At 44.9% G+C, this 22,140-nt stretch overlaps 1 protein-coding gene across 5 annotated transcripts in view; it reads left to right on the top strand.

Annotated features, from left to right (window-relative positions):
• CAMK1G (calcium/calmodulin dependent protein kinase IG) overlaps positions 1 to 22,140 on the top strand; it is a 94,456-nt gene that overhangs the window by 62,936 nt on the left and 9,380 nt on the right. For 2 of the 5 annotated variants that reach the window (XM_053246845.1, XM_053246844.1), the window contains 9 exons: positions 3,666 to 3,740; positions 6,347 to 6,485; positions 7,605 to 7,728; positions 9,530 to 9,605; positions 11,503 to 11,615; positions 12,528 to 12,764; positions 14,319 to 14,397; positions 16,177 to 16,264; positions 19,267 to 19,691. In XM_053246845.1, coding sequence (XP_053102820.1) covers positions 3,666 to 3,740; positions 6,347 to 6,485; positions 7,605 to 7,728; positions 9,530 to 9,605; positions 11,503 to 11,615; positions 12,528 to 12,764; positions 14,319 to 14,397; positions 16,177 to 16,264; positions 19,267 to 19,691 — 1,356 coding nt within the window. Of the gene's footprint in view, positions 1 to 3,665; positions 3,741 to 6,346; positions 6,486 to 7,604; positions 7,729 to 9,529; positions 9,606 to 11,502; positions 11,616 to 12,527; positions 12,765 to 14,318; positions 14,398 to 16,176; positions 16,265 to 19,266; positions 19,696 to 22,140 lie in introns of all 5 variants that reach the window. The other 3 variants (XM_053246846.1, XR_008306338.1, XM_053246847.1) reach the window with 3 other exon arrangements.

The raw sequence follows: 22,140 nt of genomic DNA, 5'->3' as shown, positions 1-22,140 counted from the left end.
CCACTCTGGGAAGAGCAGAAGGTTTCAAGTTCCCTCCCTGGCTTCTCCAAGATAGGACAAGATTTTTTTTAAATAGATTTTTTTTAATTGAACCAACAAACTACCAAAGCATACAGTACATTGCCAAAGCACAATTATATACAAAGTGGTTGTTTGTACATCATATATCTACAAAGATTTACACACAAGGATTTGGAAACCCACAGGGTTATAAAGTATATGCAGGCAATACTGTAACTCGGGGATGGGGGATTACAAGGCACATCAGGTAATCGGGGTGGGTGGGTTACGTCCAACGTCCATTTCCATAATTTGTCTCATTGCTGTTTAGAAGAGATACACTTGTCTTTTTGCACATAACCATACAAACCTTTCCAGAAGAGATTTACTGTCTCATCTGTGTGAACCTCTTGGTCGCGTCTTCCCTCCCTATTCCGATGCAGGAGCATTGCATAAATGACATATAGGTTTACTAACCTGATTACGAGAAGGGGGAACGTTCCAATTCCCTAGTATGAGGGCACCTGTTCCATCCCGTTTCTTTCTGAGACCTCAAAAAGAGGTTCTATCGCTCCAACCCGAGGTTAGTTCTTCCCAAGTCTGTTTTTCCAAATCAGGCCACTCTAACAACTTGCTTACTCCCTGCCACACTCTTTTGGCTACCACACACTCTTTTAAGAAATGTGAATGGGTTTCCCTGAATGTTTTGCCTAGCTCACTAGCTTTCTAGAGCTGAGAGAGATTCCTGCCTGCAGCCTTGGAGAAGCCGCTGCCAGTCTGTGAAGACAATACTGAGCTAGATAGACTAATGGTCTGACTCAGTATATGGCGGCTTCCTATGTTCCTGTGTTCACATATCGTCCAGATTTACGTTGAAGTCCCTGCTAGCTGACGGGGAGCATTCCATACATTATTTGGGTTTTTCATTGTGCGTTGGAGCTTAGCCTGATTTTTATCTGGGGTAAAAAATTCTGCTTTTTGCATAGGGGTTTTGGGCAAAATCGAAATATCCAATACTTACTTACTTACTTACTTAAAATATTTCTATACCACCCAAAACTTGTGTCTTTGGGCAGTTTACAATTTAAATCATTTAAAACATTAAATCAATTAACAATTAAAATAATGTAAAACAGTGATTCTCAAACTTGGGTCCTCCGGTGTTATTGGACTTCAACTCCCATAATCCCCAACCAAAGGCCACTGAGGCTGGGGATTATGGGAGTTGAAGTCCAATAACACCTGAGGACCCAAGTTTGAGAATCACTGATGTAAAAGATCAAAACATGTAAAACCCAGTATTAAAATTATTTAAAACTATAAATCTAATTAAAAGCCTGGGTGAATAAATGTGTCTTCAGTGCCTTTTTTAAAGTTTCCAGAGATGGGGAGGCTCTTATTTCAACAGGGAGCGCATTTCAAAGTCCAGGGGCTGCACCAGAGAAGGCCTGTTCCCAAGTAGCCACCAGACGAGTTGGTGGCAGCTGCAGGTGAACTTCTCCAGATGATCTTAACAGGCGGTAGGGCTCATGGTAAAGAAGATGTTCTCTTAATATGCCCCATAACTTGCACTATTTCACCCTTCTTAATCTCATGGTAAAGCCTGATGTCTGGGAACTATAATGCTACAGGGTGTTCTCACCAAACCACAAATCCTTTTGAAGGAAGCCATGACAGTTAAACTGGTATAAGAACTCTACAGCAGGAGTTTCCAACCTGTGCTACTACAGATGTTGCTGAACTACAACTCCCATCATCCCCAGCTACATTTTATTGTGGCTAGGGATGATGGGAGTTGTAGTTCAGCAACATTTGGAGGACCACAGGTTGGGAATGCCTGCTGTAGAGGTCTGTCGTTTAGATTTTCCAAGGAGATTGGGTCAGTTGCTTTTCTTTGAGCTCTTCTTTCCAAGCACTATTTTTATTTTTTTGATAAAGCCACTCTTGACTGAGGCACGCTCAGACCTTTCTACATCAGGGCAACCCACAGATCAGTATACAGGAGCCAAATGTTATGATAGATACCTGCACAGAGCAAAGTTATAGCTGTTGTTCAGCTGCTTAGATAATTGATAGATATAAGAAGTTGTTCATTTGCAAATGAGGGTTATTGGTCATGATCGCTAAATAAAAACCCTATGAGCCCTTTCTCACAATCCCATGAGCAGGCTTGAGGGTGGACGTCTGGTAGGGTTGCCATATTCTGATTTCAAAATCTGGGTGCCTAATTTGCATATTTGCATATTATGTAAATTGCTTGAAAATAATTTTTGAGCAGAATAGTGACTGCACGTTTTGCTCCATAACTCTGCTTCTACAATAGCTTTTTAAAAGAAAAAGCTGAAATCCGTGTGAATCTGGGTGGGCTAATCAATTCGGGCTAATCAATCTGGGTGAGATGCCTAAAATCCAGGTGAAACTTGGAATTTGGGGGGCATGGCAACTCTAGTGTCAGGAAAGGCTGCAGCAGCTTACCTTCCCCACAGATGATCTAGAAGAGTTGCTGGGCGTGCGGATCACGTGCCCAGATGTGTCACTGCTTCTGTGTGAAGTTTTGGGGGCCAGGATGCATTGTCCCAACCCCCAGAAACCCCACAATGCATTGTGGGGATCCTTCCGGTGACAGACTGGAGCCTGCTTCTGTGTCAGCGCCTGCTGGGAGCAGCTGGTGTTGACACGTGAGCACTTAGCCCAGGTTAAGGATGCACTCATACCCTTAACCTTGGCTAACCAGTGGGCTCCATTGGACGGTTTGCCACCAAGGCACTGCCAAGAGCTATGCAGCTCCTGGCGGTTCCCTAGTCCAGTCTTGACTGTTCGTGAGAACAGCCTCTATGTTTAGAGGCAGTATTGCTCTGATTGTTCCACCTTTATGAAGACAGGACAACTCTGAGAAAGAGAACAAATTGTGGAATATATATTTAGGGATTGTGGCCTTTGTTCTCTTCTTCTAAATGAGGACAGTGCAGAGAAAGAAGGCAATACGTCCTCCCAAGGCCAAAACTTTGCTATTTTGTACCTAAAACAGCAGATAATCCAGCCTTCATGGCCTAAGAAATATTGCCGTTCCTAAGCAGAAGAAATTGGCTTAGATACCACACAGACCCCTGTTCTCCTATCAGCAGGGTGTATGCTCACTAGCTCTATGAGTACAGAGAGCCGTTCGACACTCCTTGCAAATGTGCAGAGTCTCCATGGCTCTAAGAATCATGTCATGGCTGTCCTCATTAGGAATTATGGGAGAAGCATCCTATCGTACCGACATGATTCTTAAGAGCCACAGAGTCTCTGAGCATTTGCTCGGAGCATTGATGGGCTCTCCACACTCAGGGAGCCAGTCCCCCCACCAATGAAAGAATGGGGGACTGCATGGTATGTAGGCCACTGTTTGTGACTTCCTGCTTCCCATGAGGGTTCTGCAATTTGGCTTACAGGGTGGGAAGCACATTATCTTGCTCTTGGAAGTTCATCACTTTTTGATCCTTGAGTGGATGAAAGAGGCTTACTGTGCTTGAAAATAATGCTTGTCTCCCTTCTGTGTTAACCAGACTAGTTACTTTGAACAAAAGAACTTCAGTCAGAACGAAAAGAGTATATCACAAGAGGGAAATTATTTTTGATTGGACACTCGCAGCACTGTGAAATATTTCTAACTTTGGTTGCAGAATAAAGCATGAAAATATAGTAACTCTGGAGGACATTTATGAGAGCACGACCCACTTTTATCTGGTCATGCAGCTGTAAGTATGAATTCCTGGGCTATGCAGCAAAAATATTGGTACACTCAAGTGCTATGACTTCCCTATTTCATCACACAGAAACTCCAGCCACAGTCACAAATGTGAGGAACCCCATTATATACGGGACTCCTTCAATGCTATAGTACTGCAGTGGAAGCCACTATGCAGTGCCATCTGCATTATAGATGCATCCCACATGGCTGCTGCAAGGCTTAAGGATTTGCAGCCATATGGATGAAATCAATTGCACAAGTACTTGCCATGAAATAAACACTTGGTAAAGTTGCAAATTCTGACAGAAGCTATTCCTGCAGATTTTTTTCTTCAGTATTTTTAATCATATAGCAAGGCATTAAAATCTCCAGAATTGCTTTCAGTAGCCACATGGATATTGATGCCAATTCCTGGAGACTCCATGCCAGTCCTGGAGGGTTGCTAGCATCGACAAGACGGTGTGTGACTATTTTGTGGTAAGATCTCACATGTTTGGCTAGGCCTCTAAATATTACAGCAGCATTGTGGGATGAATTTGTGGCAAGTGGCACTGCCATAAAGGGATACCTACGTGCCTCACTAACAAATGGCAAATTTGTAGAGTTATAGATTGTTTGGTTTACTTCTTTGCTTGGATGGACCATTCTGATCCCTTAGGCCAACCTCCTCCCCCATTATAAACAAGACTAATCTAGTTTTGAAGTAGAGCACGCTTCTTGCTCTAATGATCACATACATTAGCTGACTGTGCACGTAGTTGTGTAATAGCACTGTTGTACAATAGTGCTGTTGCACAATCTGCAGGAATTGTACAGCTGCATTGGATATAATGGCCATCCACCATGCAGCTGTGGTTGCATAATTCTTGCATTTTGTGCAACACACACACTCTATTTGAAGTCAGACGGGAAGTTGCGTGGTATGTCAGCCACTGTTAATTTTCAGTTGGTTTTTTCTTTTTTTTCCCCTTTCCCCCCAACTGGAATGGCTTGGTTAACAAGCTTCCTATAACAAGCATTGGGAATTTGGCATTGTCAGATCTATAGATGTCAACTCCTGTATGCCAAAGTGGAGCTAACAGGTGCATTTTAAACAAAATATTGTATTTTGTTAATAAAGTCCATACCTACCTGACCCCACTTTAACAAAAAATCTATGGGATTAAGAGGAAGGTTTCTGATTAATCTCGCACTGTGAACATGAGAGGAGAGGAGAGCTGGTCTTGTGGTAGCAAGCATGACTTGTCCCCATAGCTAAGCAGGGTCTGCCCTGATTGCATATGAATGGGAGACTTGATGTGCGAGCAATGCAAGATAATCCCCTCAGGGGATGAAGCCGCTCTGGGAAGAGCAGAAGGTTTCAAGTTCCCTCCCTGGCTTCTCCAAGATAGGGCTGAGAGAGATTCCTGCCTGCAACCTTGGAGAAGCCGCTGCCAGTCTGTGAAGATAATACTGAGCTAGATAGACCAATGGTCTGACTCAGTATATGGCAGTTTCCTATGTTCCTATGAAAAAGGAAAATAGGTTAGTGTGTCAGTAATAAAGCAAGGTGGTTGGTTAAAGGTGGACTCATCTAATGAAGATACTTCATGCAGATTAACTGCTAGTAAATCAGATTGTGTCATGGAAGTCTGGCAAGAGCTTTGTATACAAAGCTAAATCATAATGAAAACTGATCCTGGTTCTTTGGAGATCACAAGACAGAAGCACTGTGCAGTCCATCTTGTGTTACTAAGGACTCATTTTCTTTACTTTGGTACAAACTGGTCATTTCTAAATTCTGTGAAACTAATCTCAAGGCCCAGTAAACAAGGGGCAGAACTTCAGTTCCCTAGTTGTGTGATTCTGTGCAAGATGAGTTTGCCTTTACAGCTTATTTATCTGGAGAACTGAGGGTTATAGTTGATGTACTAATTTCTATCATGGCTGTATGCATGAAACTAGTGTGACCTGTTGGCTGCTTCAGCTTTATGAAGATATGTTTTAACGTAAGCAGTTAAGGATTGTCCCCTCCAAAAAGCCCTACCTCGCACAATGTTCTCCCAGCCTTCTGAATGCATTGCATAAAGAGAAGGAGTTTCTTCCATTGGAGAAATAATAAACTTATATGTAAAGAGATGGCAGAAAGTGAGGACATGTGAGGCTACCTATATAGCAGCTTCCTGACTCCTGGTTAAGTGAGGTGGCCAGGTACCTTTGACTTCCCAAGTACCCCTACATTCAATGCAAGAAGTCACAAGTCAGCCATGTGGACATCATAGCCTGCCCTAGATGGATCTCTTGCCAGTCCCTGTCAGTTTTGTAGGCTGGTAGAGACAAGAGATGGTCAAAGTATGCAGCCTGACTGGACAGCTGGTCCATAACAGTACTTCATACCCCTGGATTTCACTCCCTCTACATAATCACCTTCAGATTGCAGATGAACAAAAATGAGATGCAAGTATTTTCAGCATTACCAGTTAACATATGTAGCAGACTATTCAGTGACACTCTGTGTAAATATACAGAACACAGATGAGGGAATTCTTTTTATCTAGACATGTAATTAAACTGAATTTTCATGCCGTTCCATCAGGGCAGTGTTGTGAATCTTCCAACTGTCTTCCTTCACAGAGTGTCTGGAGGAGAATTATTTGACCGTATTTTAGAACGAGGTGTTTACACTGAAAAAGATGCAAGTATTGTAATTCAGCAAGTCCTGGGAGCTGTGCATTATCTTCATGAGAATGGGATAGTCCACCGGGACCTGAAGGTAAAATGCTTTGGCCTCTTAGCCATTATTATGCCAAATTATAGGGGTGTGCACAAAACCGGCTGGCCCGATTTGGTCCAGCACTCTCTCAAACACCCCCCCCCGTTTGGTTTGGGATTGGGGGGTTCTACTCCCCTCGGGGGAGTTCCTGGAGGTGGTGGGGGAGCATCCACTGAGGTTCCCCCCACCAGCCTTCTAAATCACCCCTTCACCCCATTTTGGGCGCTCTTCAGCTAGTTTTTGGCCTCCACCCGGTGGCCATGTTGGGGGTTGGGCGCCTGTGCACATTGCCTCTGTGTGGCCCAGGCCACACAGAAGCCATGTGCGCAGGCACCAAGCCCCCTACATGGCCGCCAGGTGAAGGCCGAAAACTGGTCGAAGAGCACCTGAAATGGGGCAAGGGGGTGATTTAGAAGTCCATCGGGGGGGAGGGGAACCTCTGCTGACACCACCACTCCCCACCACCACCTCCAGGAACTCCCCAAGGGGAGTAGAAGGTAAAAAAATTTTTTTAAAAAAATTAATATTTGTGGCCCACATACCCCCAAACTTCAGGGGTTTGGGGGGGTTGGTTTGAGGGTCAAACCTTTGAACCACCAAACTAAAACCTTGAATATCAAACTCCCGAACCTGGTTGCACATCCCTACCAAATTATTATTATCCTGGGTTCTGTGGCAGAGCTTTATGTGGAAAACTGACACTTCAAATTCAACTCTCAAAGAGATAAAGCAAGCCATAAGATTTTTATTTGGCATGATATTCTTTGGTTACTTTTATTAATACCCCAAATATCCCTTGCCCAGTGGTAACTCATCAATCTTCTTGCAAAGTCTTGCTTAGATGAACCTCGTCTCCCGTTGTTCAAGTACTGTCCCATCTTGCTTGTATATCATCCATGTTTGTTTTGTATTGTATTTGATTCGCTCATGGTAAATGATCCGTATGTCATTGTTCAATTACCTTTTTTTAAAAAATGAAGTTGTTGAAGCAGCATGTGGCTTGGTGGTATTTTTCTTCTTCTGATAATACTGATATACAAGTTATCTGGCCACATTCTCTCCTGCTTCTTTCTCATCCCTTCTAGTTCAGAAGGTAAATTCTCCGTTTCTTATCCATAGCCTGAAAACCTGCTCTATCTAACTCCCGAGGACGACTCCAAAATCATGATCACAGACTTTGGATTGTCCAAAATGGAACAGAATGGCATCATGTCTACAGCATGTGGAACTCCAGGTTATGTTGGTAAGCAAGGAAATAGGGGTTCTCGGGGCACTGGATAGGTACTGGAACTTCCTGCCTGAGACATTTTCTACTTAAATCTGGTGAACATAAAAGGCATAGTAAGTGTTGGACAACCTTCACACCTTCCCCTCCCCAATTGTCTGTTACATCCCCTCACCCTCACCCCCACCCCCGCCTCCAAAGTGAAAATAATACTAACTGAGCTCAGTATTAGAAAAGACCTCATGACCCTCATGTTCCTCATGTTCCTCATGCATGTTCCTCATGTTCCTCAAGAGCTGGTCTTGTGGTAGCAAGCATGACTTGTCCCTATAGCTAAGCAGGGTCTGCCCTGGTTGCATATGAATGGGAGACTTGATGTGTGAGCACTGCAAGATATTCCCCTCAGGGGATGGAGCCGCTCTGGGAAGAGCATCTAGGTTCCAAGTTCCCTCCCTGGCTTCTCCAAGATAGGGCTGAGAGAGATTCCTGCCTGCAACCTTGGAGAAGCTGCTGCCAGCCTGTGAAGACAATACTGAGCTAGATAGACTAATGGTCTGACTCAGTATATGGCAGTTTCCTATGTTCCTATGTTCCCTTTAATCAGAGAATGGCTGATCAAAATGCTGGAAATTGCAGAAATGGATAAGTGATGATCTGGAGCTATGCCTTGGATGTGAATGACTGGGGAAAAATTTATTCCTTATATAGTGGGATATATGCAATGTACTGATATTGACAAGATTAGCAATCATTTTCTTCACGTTTAGATTTTGATGTTTTAAAATAGTACTGTCTAGATCAGGTTGTGGACAGAATCTTGAAATTTGGACATATTGATGCTCACATGACATCATTATCTTCAGCACATTGATTGCAGGGCTACTTAAAGTATGCAAGCATAGGGCTGCTGCCTTCAATCTGCAAGCCATTTAAAGGTACACTTCACAGAGATATGAACTGCCTCACTTGACTTTGCCAAATGACTTGCAAACTGAAGGGATTCAATGCTGTCCTGTATTCTGCAAATAATTTAAGCTGTGTTGCATGGACACTGCATTTTATCTTCATCCTTCCCACTTTCAGCTTGTCCCGCTATCTGCCTCAGACATGGGATCCCCCTTTTTCTGGATAATCTGGACATCAGGTCTTTCCTCTCTGAATCTTTGAAAGGGATCATTCCCTTGATTTAGGGGTTCTTTTGCTAAAGGCTGAATCAGTGGCGTAGGGAGGGCATAGGTGGGCCTGTGTTGTGGCCACATATTCCCTTCCCCCATGGTGCCCTTTCTCTCCTCACCGCATGTGGGGCAACCCTTTTCTCCTCCTTGATGCCCCTTCTTTCTCTGCTGCATGCCCCTTTTCTTCCTCTGCACCCCTTCTCTTCCCACTGTGCATGCAGGCCTCCTCTTTTGTCCCCGCCATGCATGTGCAGTGGCAGCCCTGAAGGAGCAGCCTGGGGTAGTAGATTTTCCTGCCCCCACCACTCAGCTGGCCTCCGTGCTCCATGTGATGGCCAGTTGAGTGGTTGGCATGGCAGCGGAGTACTGTGCCAACCACTCAAATGGCGGCCTGCTGAGCGGTGGGGACAGGGTGGCCAACTACCCCAGCCTGCTTCATCAGGGCTGTCACTGCCCCGCATGCGGCGAGGAGAGGGGGGGGCGCGGGGGCAAGACTGCCACCGGATGCCTGTCGTGGCAAGCATAGTGGCACTGGAAGCAGCTGAGCACGGGTTCTTGGAACCTGCGTGCACAATTACAGCTCTGTCTCTGGCCTGAATTGCACATATTCTCACGCAACCAAACTTGATCTTTATTTGCTGCAGCTCCGGAGGTACTAGAACAGAAGCCATACAGCAAAGCTGTGGATTGCTGGTCCATAGGCGTCATTACCTACATCCTGTGAGTTTCCTCACCCATTGTCTTTAGCAGCAAGCTTGTAAATAAACATGTAAATGTTATTAGCCCACCAAACATTTTAATAGCCAGTCTGGCCCCATAGGACTGAATGAAAAAATTAAGTAACTCTCTTCTTGTTTTTTGTTTTCAACCTTCTATTGCTTGGAGATTTTAGTATTCTCCATTGGCAATCAAGACAAATGGTTTTCACAGACCTATCCTATAAGCACGCAGGGGTTTCCATCCTTGTAAATACGTTCAAATTATTGATTTATGTTTGTATCTATTTACTTACTATTGCATATATATATATATATATATATATATATATATATATATATATATATATACACACACACACACACACACACACACACACACACCTTTCTGCCAACTCACTCAAGATGGTTTGCAATTTAAAATAATACAACAAACAAAAATACAAAACAATCATATAGCAGACTTGTGTCAAGCCTTAGGTGAGCTCAAGAGCAGATGGCAGGAATTCCCGTCCCTGCCCTGTGCCTCTCTTATCTTATTTTCCCCTCGGGGCACACAGGTCTTTAAGAGAAGGTTGTCCTAACTGAGTGGTGTCAGGCTGTTGTGATCTCTGTGGCCTGGACTCCTCTCCTACCTCCCCTTCAGGGCAACATCTCTTTAAAGAGGCCCTGGGTAGATGGGAGAGGGACTGTCTCAGCTGAATTCACTCAGGTCTTTGGGGGTCTCTTCAGGAGTACCCTGGTGTGGGCTTCTTCATTTTCTCTGCATTTTGCCATGGTGATTTTGCATGGCCCAAGCTGAAAAGCACACAAGTGAAGCCACTGTAAACAGGTCGTGAAACAAATCAGTAGACTGATGTTTGTATTATCCTTTTGGTTAGGAGAAGCAGGGCCGATGAGGTGGCGGTGGGGGGGGGAGCCAGTACAAATTACCATGGACTGGTGGTCTGGAAGGGGGCCCGGGACCTGACTATGTTGCATATGTCTTTGTCTTGCCTCCTGCCACCACCCCACCCTGTGCCTGTTCCACCACCGCCCCGAGGCCGAACTGCCAATCTTTAAAATAATTCTAGCCACCATGTGCATGGGTGGGGGGTGAGCGTCAATGCTCGATTCAAACTGCACAGGCATGCTCAAGCGCCTCGCAGTTCTCAAGGGCTCCTGGGCCGGATGGTCAGGCTTAGCGGCCACTGCCACTCCACCCGCCACCGCCATCATAGGGGGGTGCTCAGCTCATCCCCCCGCCCCCTGGCTGCACACATGGTGGCTAGAATTATTTTAAAGATTGGTGCCTCGCAGTGGCCAGGGGGGGCTTTGTGTTGGGGGCCCCTAAAAATTTTTTCACCAGAGCCCCAACCCACTCTCGGTGGCCCTGAGGAGAAGTGGTTCCTTCCCTTCCCTTCCCTTCCCTTCCCTTCCCTTCCCTTCCCTTACCTTACCTTACCTTACCTTACCTTACCTTACCTTCTTTCTTTCTACTATGTGGTGTAGTGACAGACTGCCATGGCATGGGCTATGACTCAGCCAGTACAGAACCTCATTGAACTTTCTGCTGCATTGTTTGTACCCTCAGAACTGTGCACTGCCATGTACAAGGATGTATCATTTATTAAGTACCAGCATATGCTAGGCATTATAGAGATTTTAAGTGATTCAGAACCTTGAACAGAGGGCTTGAAGTCTTCTTTAGATGGGCAAAGTGGCTTTATCCTCCCATGGATATAATGAAGCCCTTCCACTTCTTTTGTATTTCCACTTTCAGAATAAGCTGCATATTCTTTGTGTATATTACTGGATTCTTACCCCTTGATTCACCATTTTGAATAGACGAGCAAAGGGAGGCTGTATGGATGGTAGCATCTAATCTAATTGACTGTTCTCCTTTTTCCAATCCACTTCAGCCTGTGTGGTTACCCTCCTTTCTATGAAGAAACAGAGTCCAAGCTGTTTGAGAAGATCAGAGAGGGCTACTTTGAATTTGAGTCTCCGTTTTGGGATGATATCTCTGAATCAGGTAACTCTAGATCTGGCAAAAAAAACCCAGAGGTCTTCCCAGTTGTATCTTCCATGGTATTTTCTACTACTGGGAATGGGCCATTGTTGGGCAACTAATGGATGGTCAAAGACTTAACAAAATAGTATCCTTGATTGCTGGCATTCTCTCTCCCCTGTTATGTAAAGGCAATACCCTTCAGATAGTGAGAAGGGAAGAGAAATTGTAACAAGTTTGAATCTGTGTTTGAGATGAACTCTCGTAACCCTGAACCATCCTTGGGGTATGCTCACAGGATTAGCAGTTGTGCTGTCCGTTTTTAGGAATCCTCTTGCTTCCAAGAGGAAGCTTGGAAGCTCTGCTTTCTAAATAAATGTAAAAGTAAAGTGTGCCATCAAGTCGATTTCGACTCCTGGAGCCCACAGAGCCCTGCGGTTTTCTTTGGTAGAATACAGGAAGGGTTTACCATTGCCTCCTCCCACGCACTATGAGACGATGCCTTTCAGCATCTTCCTATATCGCTGATGCCCAATATAGTAGCAGCAAGGATTCGAATCAGCAATCGTCTGCTTCTTCGTCAAGCACTTCCCCGCTGCGCCATTAGGTGGCTTTAAATAAAACAGATAGTGAAAAACAACCATCTTGTTCATTAATTAATATTGTATATTGTCATTAAAATATTAGAGTTTAGATTGGTTTCAACTAATGAATGTAGTGCAACATTATTAGCTGCTGATACCTTACAATTTGAGCTAGGTTTCAGGACTGAGGTTAAGCTGCTGTGGTTTCTGTGTCTGTACCCTATGAAGAACAATATGAAGAACAATATGGTTCATATGGACAATATGAAAAACCCCTGTGTTCTTCATTCTGGCGGCCTGCTGACACCATAGGCAGCCCCTGACTCGCCTCTTTCCCCCCTCCCCCCTGCAGATGGGGTGTGCAAGGGCACGCCTTTTGCTGCGCCTTCTTCTGCATCTTTTGTGAGTGGCGGCAGTCTGCCGGGCAGTGGCAGCAGGGAAGACAGGAAAGTGCCTGGCAAGCACCTTCAGCATGTGCCTTCCTCACTTGCCGCTGGATCACATGCCGCTGGGGGAGCCCTCTGGGCCAAGCACAGGCCCGTGGCAGATGGTGGGAGCTCGTGCACTGGTAGCCACCACTACAAAATGAGTGAATATCACTTCTATAGCTTGATTTACAAATCATGGAGTCCATATATGTCTATATAGTCCTCACTTCCCTGACTGGTAACTAACCATAAAGGAGCCGAGCTACAGGGCTTAGGTTCCTTTAGACGGAACATAATATTACAGATGTAAATCGTGTCTTTGTAATTCTTTTAAAATATACTTTCTCTTTGCTTGTGGATTTGAGTGCCTGACTATATCACTGAGTCTGAGAGCTTTGCAGTCTTTTATTTCTAAATGCTAGGCAGTTATCTGGATAATGAGAAGAACACCCAGCAAGAAGAACACCCAGTAAGCAAGACCCAGCTGGGGAAGAAAAATTCCTAGTTTCAAAGAGTGACATCACTATAGCCCAGTTCAGATCTTCAAAAACGTTCTGCTGAAACCATTTACAGCGATGCATATGGGTCAGAAGTCCCACTCCTGATCCACTCAGTCACCACCTCTCTCCAGTGCTCATGCTTAGAGTAGTGTTTGTGTGAATAAGGATGCACCCTATCTGTGATGGTGGGCACTTCTGTGATTGGGAGGCTGGGGTGATCCGGTTCCAGCAGCATATTTTTATTTATTTATTTATTTATTTATTTGACATATTTCTATACCATCCAAAACTTGTGTCTCTGGGCAGATTACAATTAAAATCATTTAAACATTAAAATCAATTAAACAATTAAAATCATTTAAACATTAAAATCATTAACATTAAAATCATTTAAAACCCAACATTAAAAGTATTAAAACTTTAAATCTAATGAAAATCTAATTAAAATACTTTAAAGTATTAAAACTATAAATCTAATTAAAAGCCTTCTGAAGGTCTGAATGGGGCTAGATTATGTATAATACTCTTTGCCTGTGTTAATCAAACCCAGAAGAGTAAAATAGGTGGAATGTTTGCTGACTATTTCTTTGGCATAAATTTGGTCGCAATTCCAATATACAGAGCAGGGCGGCCAACCTGAGACTCTGGCTATTCTTGGACTACAACTCCCATCATCCTGAACTGCAATTTGGATTGGGCACCCCGATCTAGGGTTTGGCAATTGCTGAGCAAGCATCTCAAGATAATAATTCCCTAAGAACATGAGCATATTTGTTACAGTTGAGTGCTATTACTGCTATTTATGGGAGGGGGCATACCTGAGCTTTTGGTCTCAGGTTCTGATCCTGTTGTTTCCGGCTAAAATGATCTCGGGTAACAGGACTGTGAAAGACCTTGCAGGGTTCTTGCCAGCCACACTAGCCAATGTTGGGGTAGATGGACCAAAAGTACTAAACAATGGTCTTCATGTATTCATAGAGTAGATTTGCCTCAAAGGCATTTGTAATGCAAATGAGCATTCCAGCCGTATAGGTTTTATATTCGCATTGCAAACTGAATGAAGCAAGAGCAACTTTAAGCCTCATATGTGATGTGAAAAGCTCTGGCACCATGAAGCCTGTGACAAATAGTTTTGGCTTCCTGCATCTGTTTGTATCAGTTTCCAGGCTGTGTGTCTTCCCTGTGCTAAATTGTGTTCTCATTCCTTCTAAAAAGCCAAGGATTTCATCTGCCACTTATTGGAGAAGGATCCAAATGAGAGATTTACCTGTGAGAAAGCCCTCAGGCACCCCTGGTGAGGAAAAACAATGAAACTGTAATTGGATTGTGCAACTATCTGATGTAATGACAAACTGCCATGGCATGTGCAAATTAATATTATATGAGAGCAAGTCCATTATTTCCAATTGGCTTCCTCAGGTAATGTCACCTATGCAAATGTTGCATTTGCACAACTTGTGTGCATGCAATGTTACTAAGTTGATGTACCATTTGGCAGCATGTCAGCTGTTGTTTTTAGTTTTCCTTTTCATAATACAAGAGAACAAATACTCTGGATCTGCCAACGATTGCCCTAGGAGTCCATATGCCTGGAAAGCAAGTGCGCTACCATTGTGTTATGCTCCCCCGACATCCCCAATTTAAAAAACCAGTTCAGGTTTTTAGTACAGATATGGGTTCTGTTTGTTGCAATGAGCCTTCTCAAGTCTAGGAGCAATTGATTTGAGCCTCATCAGAGGTCGCTAAAATGAAACAAAGGTGAATAAGGGGGCAGACGTCACTAATGGGTGGCTTTGTAGAAATATGGAAGTTAGGGACACCTAGGCTTGTGACTCATTTTACCGTTTCCACAGTGAAGGGTAGCCAGGGAGGGAAGGAGATCTTACAAAAAAAGAAAAAAGCTGAGAATTGTGTGGTGTTTTTGGTTAATCCACTCCTTGATCCAGGCCAGCTTTTGAATGGGGCTTTAGTAACTTGTATTCCAGTCCTGGAGTAGAGGCGGGGCTAAGAAACAGCCAGCAGCAAGAGCACTGAAAAGCAGCCTGCACTTGCCTCTCTTTCATTAAACTATTAATATTCCTGATTCTACTCTACTGCCTTGTCCTTGCATACCACAACTCTCCCTTGGATTCTACAAATTGCTCTATTAGCCCTGAGCCCCAGCCAAGACAGCCAGCCTTACTGCAATAATTGGAGAGGTGGTTGTTGCTTAATTTCCAGTGTGCCCTGGCATAAATCACGACATGAATCAAGACATTCAAATAACAGGACAAGTATGAAGGAATGAGCTTGCACCTTCCCTAGCAGCTCCACAGCCAGGCCCATCTCACACTTTGATTATTGTTGAGGAATCAGATCCCTTTCTGTGGAGTTTATGATCTATTTCCAAAGTGATAATTAAAAATAGCTTCATGCTTAGGATGTTCTGAAACCTCTAAGTGCCATAGAGTAGACGAGCAGGATATGATGCTAGCCCTGATCACTCTTGGGCCTAGTTCCCACTGAGAAGAACTAGTAACAAACCTGTGTCTGGGCTGTAGCATTTCAGGCTGCTGCTGGTACATATAGAACGCTCCTCCATACAAAATCTCCCTCCACATAAAACTACATGGTCTACCCTAGCCTTCTCCCTAACATCTAGTTTTTTGAGAGCAGAATTTCTTTCTTTTTTAAAATATAGTCAGATACTTAGTTATGTGAGCCCTCACCTGAACTCTGAAGTGATATCCTTTCCAAACATAGCTTTACCATCTCAGTAAGAATTAAGCCTCAGTTTGGAATACAGCTTCATCATCTGTATGTTGGTAAATGCATGTGAAAGTGCACCTTGATTCAAGCTGCCTTTTGACATGCATGTTTGTCATTAAGATGGCAAGGGAGGGAAGTGCCACACTCTGACCATGCCCTGGCATTGGAGAATTTGTTTATATTGTGTTCTGTTGCCTTTTCCCTTTGGGGTTTAATTACTACTGATTGAATATACAATGGCGTCCAATAACGGTTGCAAGAATGCAGAATGCCTCACAAACACCATCTGCTTAAATGCTTGTTATTCCTCTCACTCCATCTGCAGGATTGCTGGAAACACAGCACTCCACCGTGACATATATCCATCTGTCAGTGCACAGATCCAGAAAAACTTTGCAAAGAGCAAATGGAAGGTAAGTTGTTTGATGCTGATATGCAGGCAAGTACTACTTGGTTTGCTTGTCTAGCAAGGAACCAACACTCTGGAGACCATTGCTATAAGATTTCCAAGCAAAACTACTTAGCCTAGGCTTAGCCTAGGCTGAATTCCTCTAAATCTGGGATACAGAAGGATCGATCTGAATTTGGGCCTGGTACAGTATATAGGTTTGAGGATACATTTCCCATAAAAGGCAAAATGTCTGAGTCAATTTAATAGATAAAGGATAGCAAAAATTCTCAATCCCCCATGTGTTGAGCTCTTAGGAAAGTTTTTCTGCATTATTTATTTATTTGTTTGTTTGTTTATAATTAGCAAAGTGCTTTGATCTTTATTGTATCATATCTCTCATAACAACCCTATGAGATTGGTCACTGTTGCTCCCACTTTGCAGATGAGGAATTGAGGCTCAGAGGGAATGATTTTCACAAGACCACAGGAAGTGTACAGGCAGAACCAGAACTAGATTGACTCTAAAATCCCAACATACAGCTCTTAGATCTGTGGACCACTATAGCCCAGTTCAGACGTTCAGTAAAATGCCTCTGAACATGCTTACATTTGTGTGCATGAACCAAAAATTGTAGTTTGGTTCGAATTTGGACCAAATTCAAACCGAAACCCTGGTCCCCGAACTGACTGGCTAGGCTGGTCCATTCAACCAAATTGGTTCAGCGGTTCGAAGGGCTATACTTTTAAAGGGAATCCAGTAAGGATTCCCCTTTACAAGCAAAGGGGTGGGGGAACCCTGAAAAGGGTCCTAAAGGGTGGCTGCGGGGGCTGCAGGAAAAGTAGATTAAGGTTCTTATGGCTCTGGCACTCACCCCCCTGGTCCAGCTTAAGTGGACAGCGCTCCTTCTCCAGAAAGCTGTCCATGCAGCGGTAGTGGATTTCCAGCCTCTGTAGATGCCATGGATGGCCTCTGTGCATGCATGCAATGCATATTCTGGCCTCTGCAGATGCAAACAAATGCACCGCCACCACATGGGCAAGTTGCTGGAGAGAGGGCATTGCATGCTTGGGCTGCACCAGAGGGGCGAGTGGTGGTGCCAGGAGCTGCCACCACCAGGCTGGCAAGAACCTTAATCTACTTTTCTCACTGCCCCCCAGTCACTCTTTAGAACACTTTTCAAGGATTCCCCCACCCCTTTGCTTGTAAAGACGGATCATTACCGGATTCCTCTTTATAAGCATAGCCCCTCGATCCTGAACCAGTCCACCATGGATTGTGTTTGGTTCGGTTCAATCACAGATCAGGTGGCCTATGGTCCAGGTCATGACTGAACTGTCAAACCAGCCCAGTTTGAGATGAATCGGCTCGAGATTGAACAGTTGTACACACCCCAAGCTTACATAGTTGCAAGCAGATTGGCGGTATCACTCCCAGCTTGTCAGTTGCCCTCCTGGTCACACCCTTCACACTTACCACAACATTCATCTGAAAGGGTGAATGCTGTAAGTGTGATCATGCCCATTTCCATTTTACCTGATCACCAGCTTCCCAATTGTGGAAACAGGCACAATGCTTACAGCATTCACCTCTTCAGATGAATGCCATGGCAAGCAGGAAGAGCGTGACTGGGAGGCTGAATGAGTGATGGGTCAGGGTTGGGACTTCTGACCTGCTTGCGACCATCTATGCACGTACAGGGGTGTTTTACTGGTTGCCTGAACAGGGCTTATGTCTCTCTCTTGAGGGATTCCATTTATGTGATTTACCTGTAGTCACACTATGAACCTGTAGCACAGCAGGAAAGACCACCAAGATTTCTTGTCCAGCTTGGTGCTATAATGATAGGCTAAGACTCTGTTGCTGTCAGAGGTACTTATTAGTACTCCAGGTAAATTTGGCTGTCAAGGCAGCAGCGATCGTCATTGCTGTTCTTGGCCAGTGGGTACCACTGTTGAACAGTTGGGGTTTAGAGGTTTAATCCTTCCAGTGGTGACAATATTGCCTGTCACCTCTGGAAGGTAAACGTGATACTGCAGTGGGGCCAATTTGTCTTGAGATAAGCACAAGTAAACACAGCCTGGCAGTGGGCCCAGTTTGTCTGAGGTCATTCACAGCCTGCACCTGCCAGTTACATCATTAATTTGTGCTAGGTAAGGTCACCTGTGCTTCTATTGGATGAACCTGTCCCACTTCCTGCCCCCACTCTACTTGCCTTCAATGCCATGTAATCCAATGGTGGATCCCAGCTATTGCTCCACAGGAGAAGCTGAGAAGCAATGCACAGAAGAACATTGGTCACTCCTGTTTCAATGAGTCTGTAAGTGTCTCAGAAATACTGTATCACATGGCACATGACTTACATTGTTGAGAGAGAGAAACCTGGAGAAGTGGTTCTATCTCAAGGTTGAGAAGTTCGCACACAAAATTTTAAAAAACATAGGAGGGCTGTTCTCACGAGCAGCCTAGCCTGGGCTAGACTGCATGGATCCTGGAGCTCCTGCCCAGCCTGACCCAACTCCAAAGCCCAGCTGTTAGGTGAGGTTAAGGGCACAAGTGCACCCTAAACCCCTGCGCTGGGATCGTGTATGTGCTCAGGCTGCTTGCAGCCCGAGCGCACACAGAGATGGGTGCCTAGAGCGCCTGTCTCACAAGGGTATCCCTCAATGCAATGCAATGCACTCATTGTGCGGTGCATTGTGGGATATGGTGAGGTGCATTGTGGGATATGCAGTGTCCCGGCCTCCAGAGATCCATGCTGGGTGCAGCAGCGCAGATCGTGTGGGAGCACGGTCTGTGCCTCCCTGCAGCTGCCTCAGGATCTGTCTTGGTTCACTCATTACTTTCTGCCTGTAGTGAAGGAAGTGGGGGAGGGAGCACACAAAATGAGGCCTACCCAGAAAGAATTTCCAGCATGAAGAATCACCCCAGAAAGAATTTCCAGCATGAAGCAGCTTCTGAACAGATCGAATCTTCCCCACTGCGGTAGGCATTCTGACTGAACATGCTGCCTTCTACTTTCTTAGCAAGCCTTCAATGCTGCGGCAGTTGTTCACCACATGAAGAAGCTCCACATGAACTGCCACCATCCAGGAGCCAATGCTGAAAGTAGTCTCCCACTCATTCAAGTGCAAAATGCATCGAGGCCCACCACTCCATCAGTCACCAGCCAGGAACAGCCAAACCAAGATGTCAGTACTTTGATCCCTGTGTCACTAAGCCAGAATACTTCAGACCTTTCTGACCAAAGCAGCAAGACAACAGGCAGCAAGTGTTTGGATGGCCTGGTTAGCAAGCCCCTCCCCATCGATGCCAGCACAGCCGCGGAAGACCACCAGAACCCTCCAAACAGACCTCCTTTTGGCTGCCCTGCAGCATGTGGGACACATGAGAAAGTGAAGACAACCTTTTGCTCTGAGTCGGTACTTCTCAAAAGAGGAGCCAAGCCCCAGTAGGTGATCATTCCACCAGCTAATCGTTGAACCACCAGCTTTCTGTTGAACCAATTGTTGAATGGGCAAATTTATTTATTTATTTATTTATTTATTCATTCATTCATTCATTCATTTTATTTAACATATTTTTATACCGCCCAAAACTTACGTCTCTGGGCGGTTTACAACCAGAATGGGTCACCCATTAACACAACCATGTATACCCAGGCCAGAGGCTGTACCCAGGCATGCATGGTCGTGTGAATGGGGTGATTATGTTATATATGTGTTCCGCTTCAGTACAAGTGATTGCATTTTGTTTAAGTGATTAAATGAAATGCATTCATTTTAAAATCATTTAACCTCAGCACAGGCCCCAGAAATGCAGGACACATAGGAATTGTATTGTTGTATTATGTTCAATATCATGTGTGAATAAGAATACATGTGTTGAGATCTGAATGATCATTCACTGTACACAGATTATATGTATGTTTAACGTAAAGAAGTCATGCACACAACCATTTTCGGCGGGCGGGAAGGACTCAGGGGGAAGGCAAGGCCGAGCAGCAAACATGCTCACATGATCCACACTGCTCCGAGCAGCGCGGATCTCTGGAGGCTGGGAAAATGAGTCCCAGCCACCAGGAATCCCAAGATGCATTGCACAAGCCCGGCTCTGTGCATGATCGGGCTGTGTGCAGCTTGAGCATACACACAATCCCGGATATGGATTCAAGGGGATCAGGATCAGCCTTGATCCTGGCCCTCCACAGGGTTGGGCAGCTTCTGTGAACAGCCTGAAAATGTGAATAGGGCTTTAGAATCTATAACATTGTTGTCTCTCCATTCCAGAAAAGGAGAACAGCAGTGTGGGCAAAGTGGTGGTATTTCTTCTATTTATTTTTAAATGTACATGTCCTTTGCCCTATGAGGGTTCCCAGGGTATATCTCAATAAAAATAAATATTATATTAAAACAAATTCTACAGAAATGCAGAACACAAAAGCCTGCAACAGTAACTACAGCAGCAAGATCCCAATAATAATAAAATAATAGCAGAATGAAGTGCAACAAGATAAAAGCCATTGAGATCTCGTGACTTCCTCCAAACAATTGATAGAATAAAAGGTCTTTGCTGCTCTCCTAAAAACCCGAACTAGCAAGGCTGACAAGTCGTCAAAAGGAGGGAGCTCCACAGAACTAGCATTGCAGCAGAAGAAAGTCGTGCTCCTTGTAACTTTGCCATTGTTGCCTTAAATGTTGCCGTAACCATTGTGCAGTTCATAAGAGCACTGTTGTATGAGCACAAAGAATTAAGGATGTGCAGACCGGTCCAGTGGTCCGGTCCAGGGGTCGGGGGTTCATGGTTGAACCGAACCACCACCACCCCAGTTCCGTCGGACCGGAACCGGACCGCCGGGTCCGGTCTGGCAGGTCCGCGAACTTTTTTTTTTTTAAAAAATTAAAAGTTAAGGAAGTACCTGTAGTCTCTTCAGTTGGCTTGCTAAAGCTGTGGGAGGGGGGTGTCCACTCGGGTTCCCTCTCCCCCTGCCGGCCCTCCTCATCACCGCCGTGGCCGGGTAACTGAAGCCTTTTTGGCCCTTTCAGGCCTTGGTAAGAGCGAGCGGCCGCCATTTTGGTAGCCGCTACGCATGCACAAATGCCCTCTGCGAGGTCGTGGCCATGGCCTCGCAGAGGGCATTTGTGCATGCTCGGCGGTTCTTAATGAGGCCTGAAAGGGCCAAAAAGGCTTCAGTTACCTGGCCGTGGCGGTGATGAGGAGGGCCTGTGGCAGAAAGGGAACCCGCAGGACACCCCCCACATACACACGGCTTCAGCAAGCCCCCCGAAGGGGCTACAGGTACTTCCTTAACTTTTAAATTTTAAAAAAAGAAAGAAAGTTTGCGGACTAGTCCAGGACCAGACCGGACCGGGGGGAGGGTTTGATGGGGGGCCAGGACCGAACTGGCCTGGTTCTGTTTGAGGCTGGTCCGGCCTCGAACCAAACTGGGCCGGACGGTTCCGTGCACACCCCTACAAAGGCTTCATTGTCCGATTATATATAATGGCTTCACTCTCGCACAACTCAAGTTGCACAATGTTTGTGCTTATGCAACTGTGCAAAACTTACATTCCACTGCGTGTGTAATGTTATTCAGTATGTCAGTTAGTTCCATTTGTTGAATCCATTTTGGATGGTCAGACCATGTAAACATTTGAACCTCAGACTTTGTGAATGCTTTGTGAAAGTTGGAAGCTTCCATATTATGGGAGTATCCTCAGAAGTCTTAAAAATCCAAATATGCATTCAATGCCCATCTAATACCAGGACTAGCTCCAGGTTTGAGGGGTGATGTCTGGGGGTCCCCTCCTCTTACTGTGGTGGCAGATATAGATTTCTTTGTTTCTTGATGTGCCAACAGCAGCCTTCTAGCTGATGGGTACTGCCTGCCATGTTTTTTT

Source organism: Hemicordylus capensis, chromosome 4 (assembly GCF_027244095.1).
Source record: "Hemicordylus capensis ecotype Gifberg chromosome 4, rHemCap1.1.pri, whole genome shotgun sequence".
Lineage (NCBI taxonomy): Eukaryota > Metazoa > Chordata > Lepidosauria > Squamata > Cordylidae > Hemicordylus > Hemicordylus capensis.
Note: the sequence above shows the minus strand (reverse complement) of the source record. Positions and strands in the feature narration are given on the sequence as shown.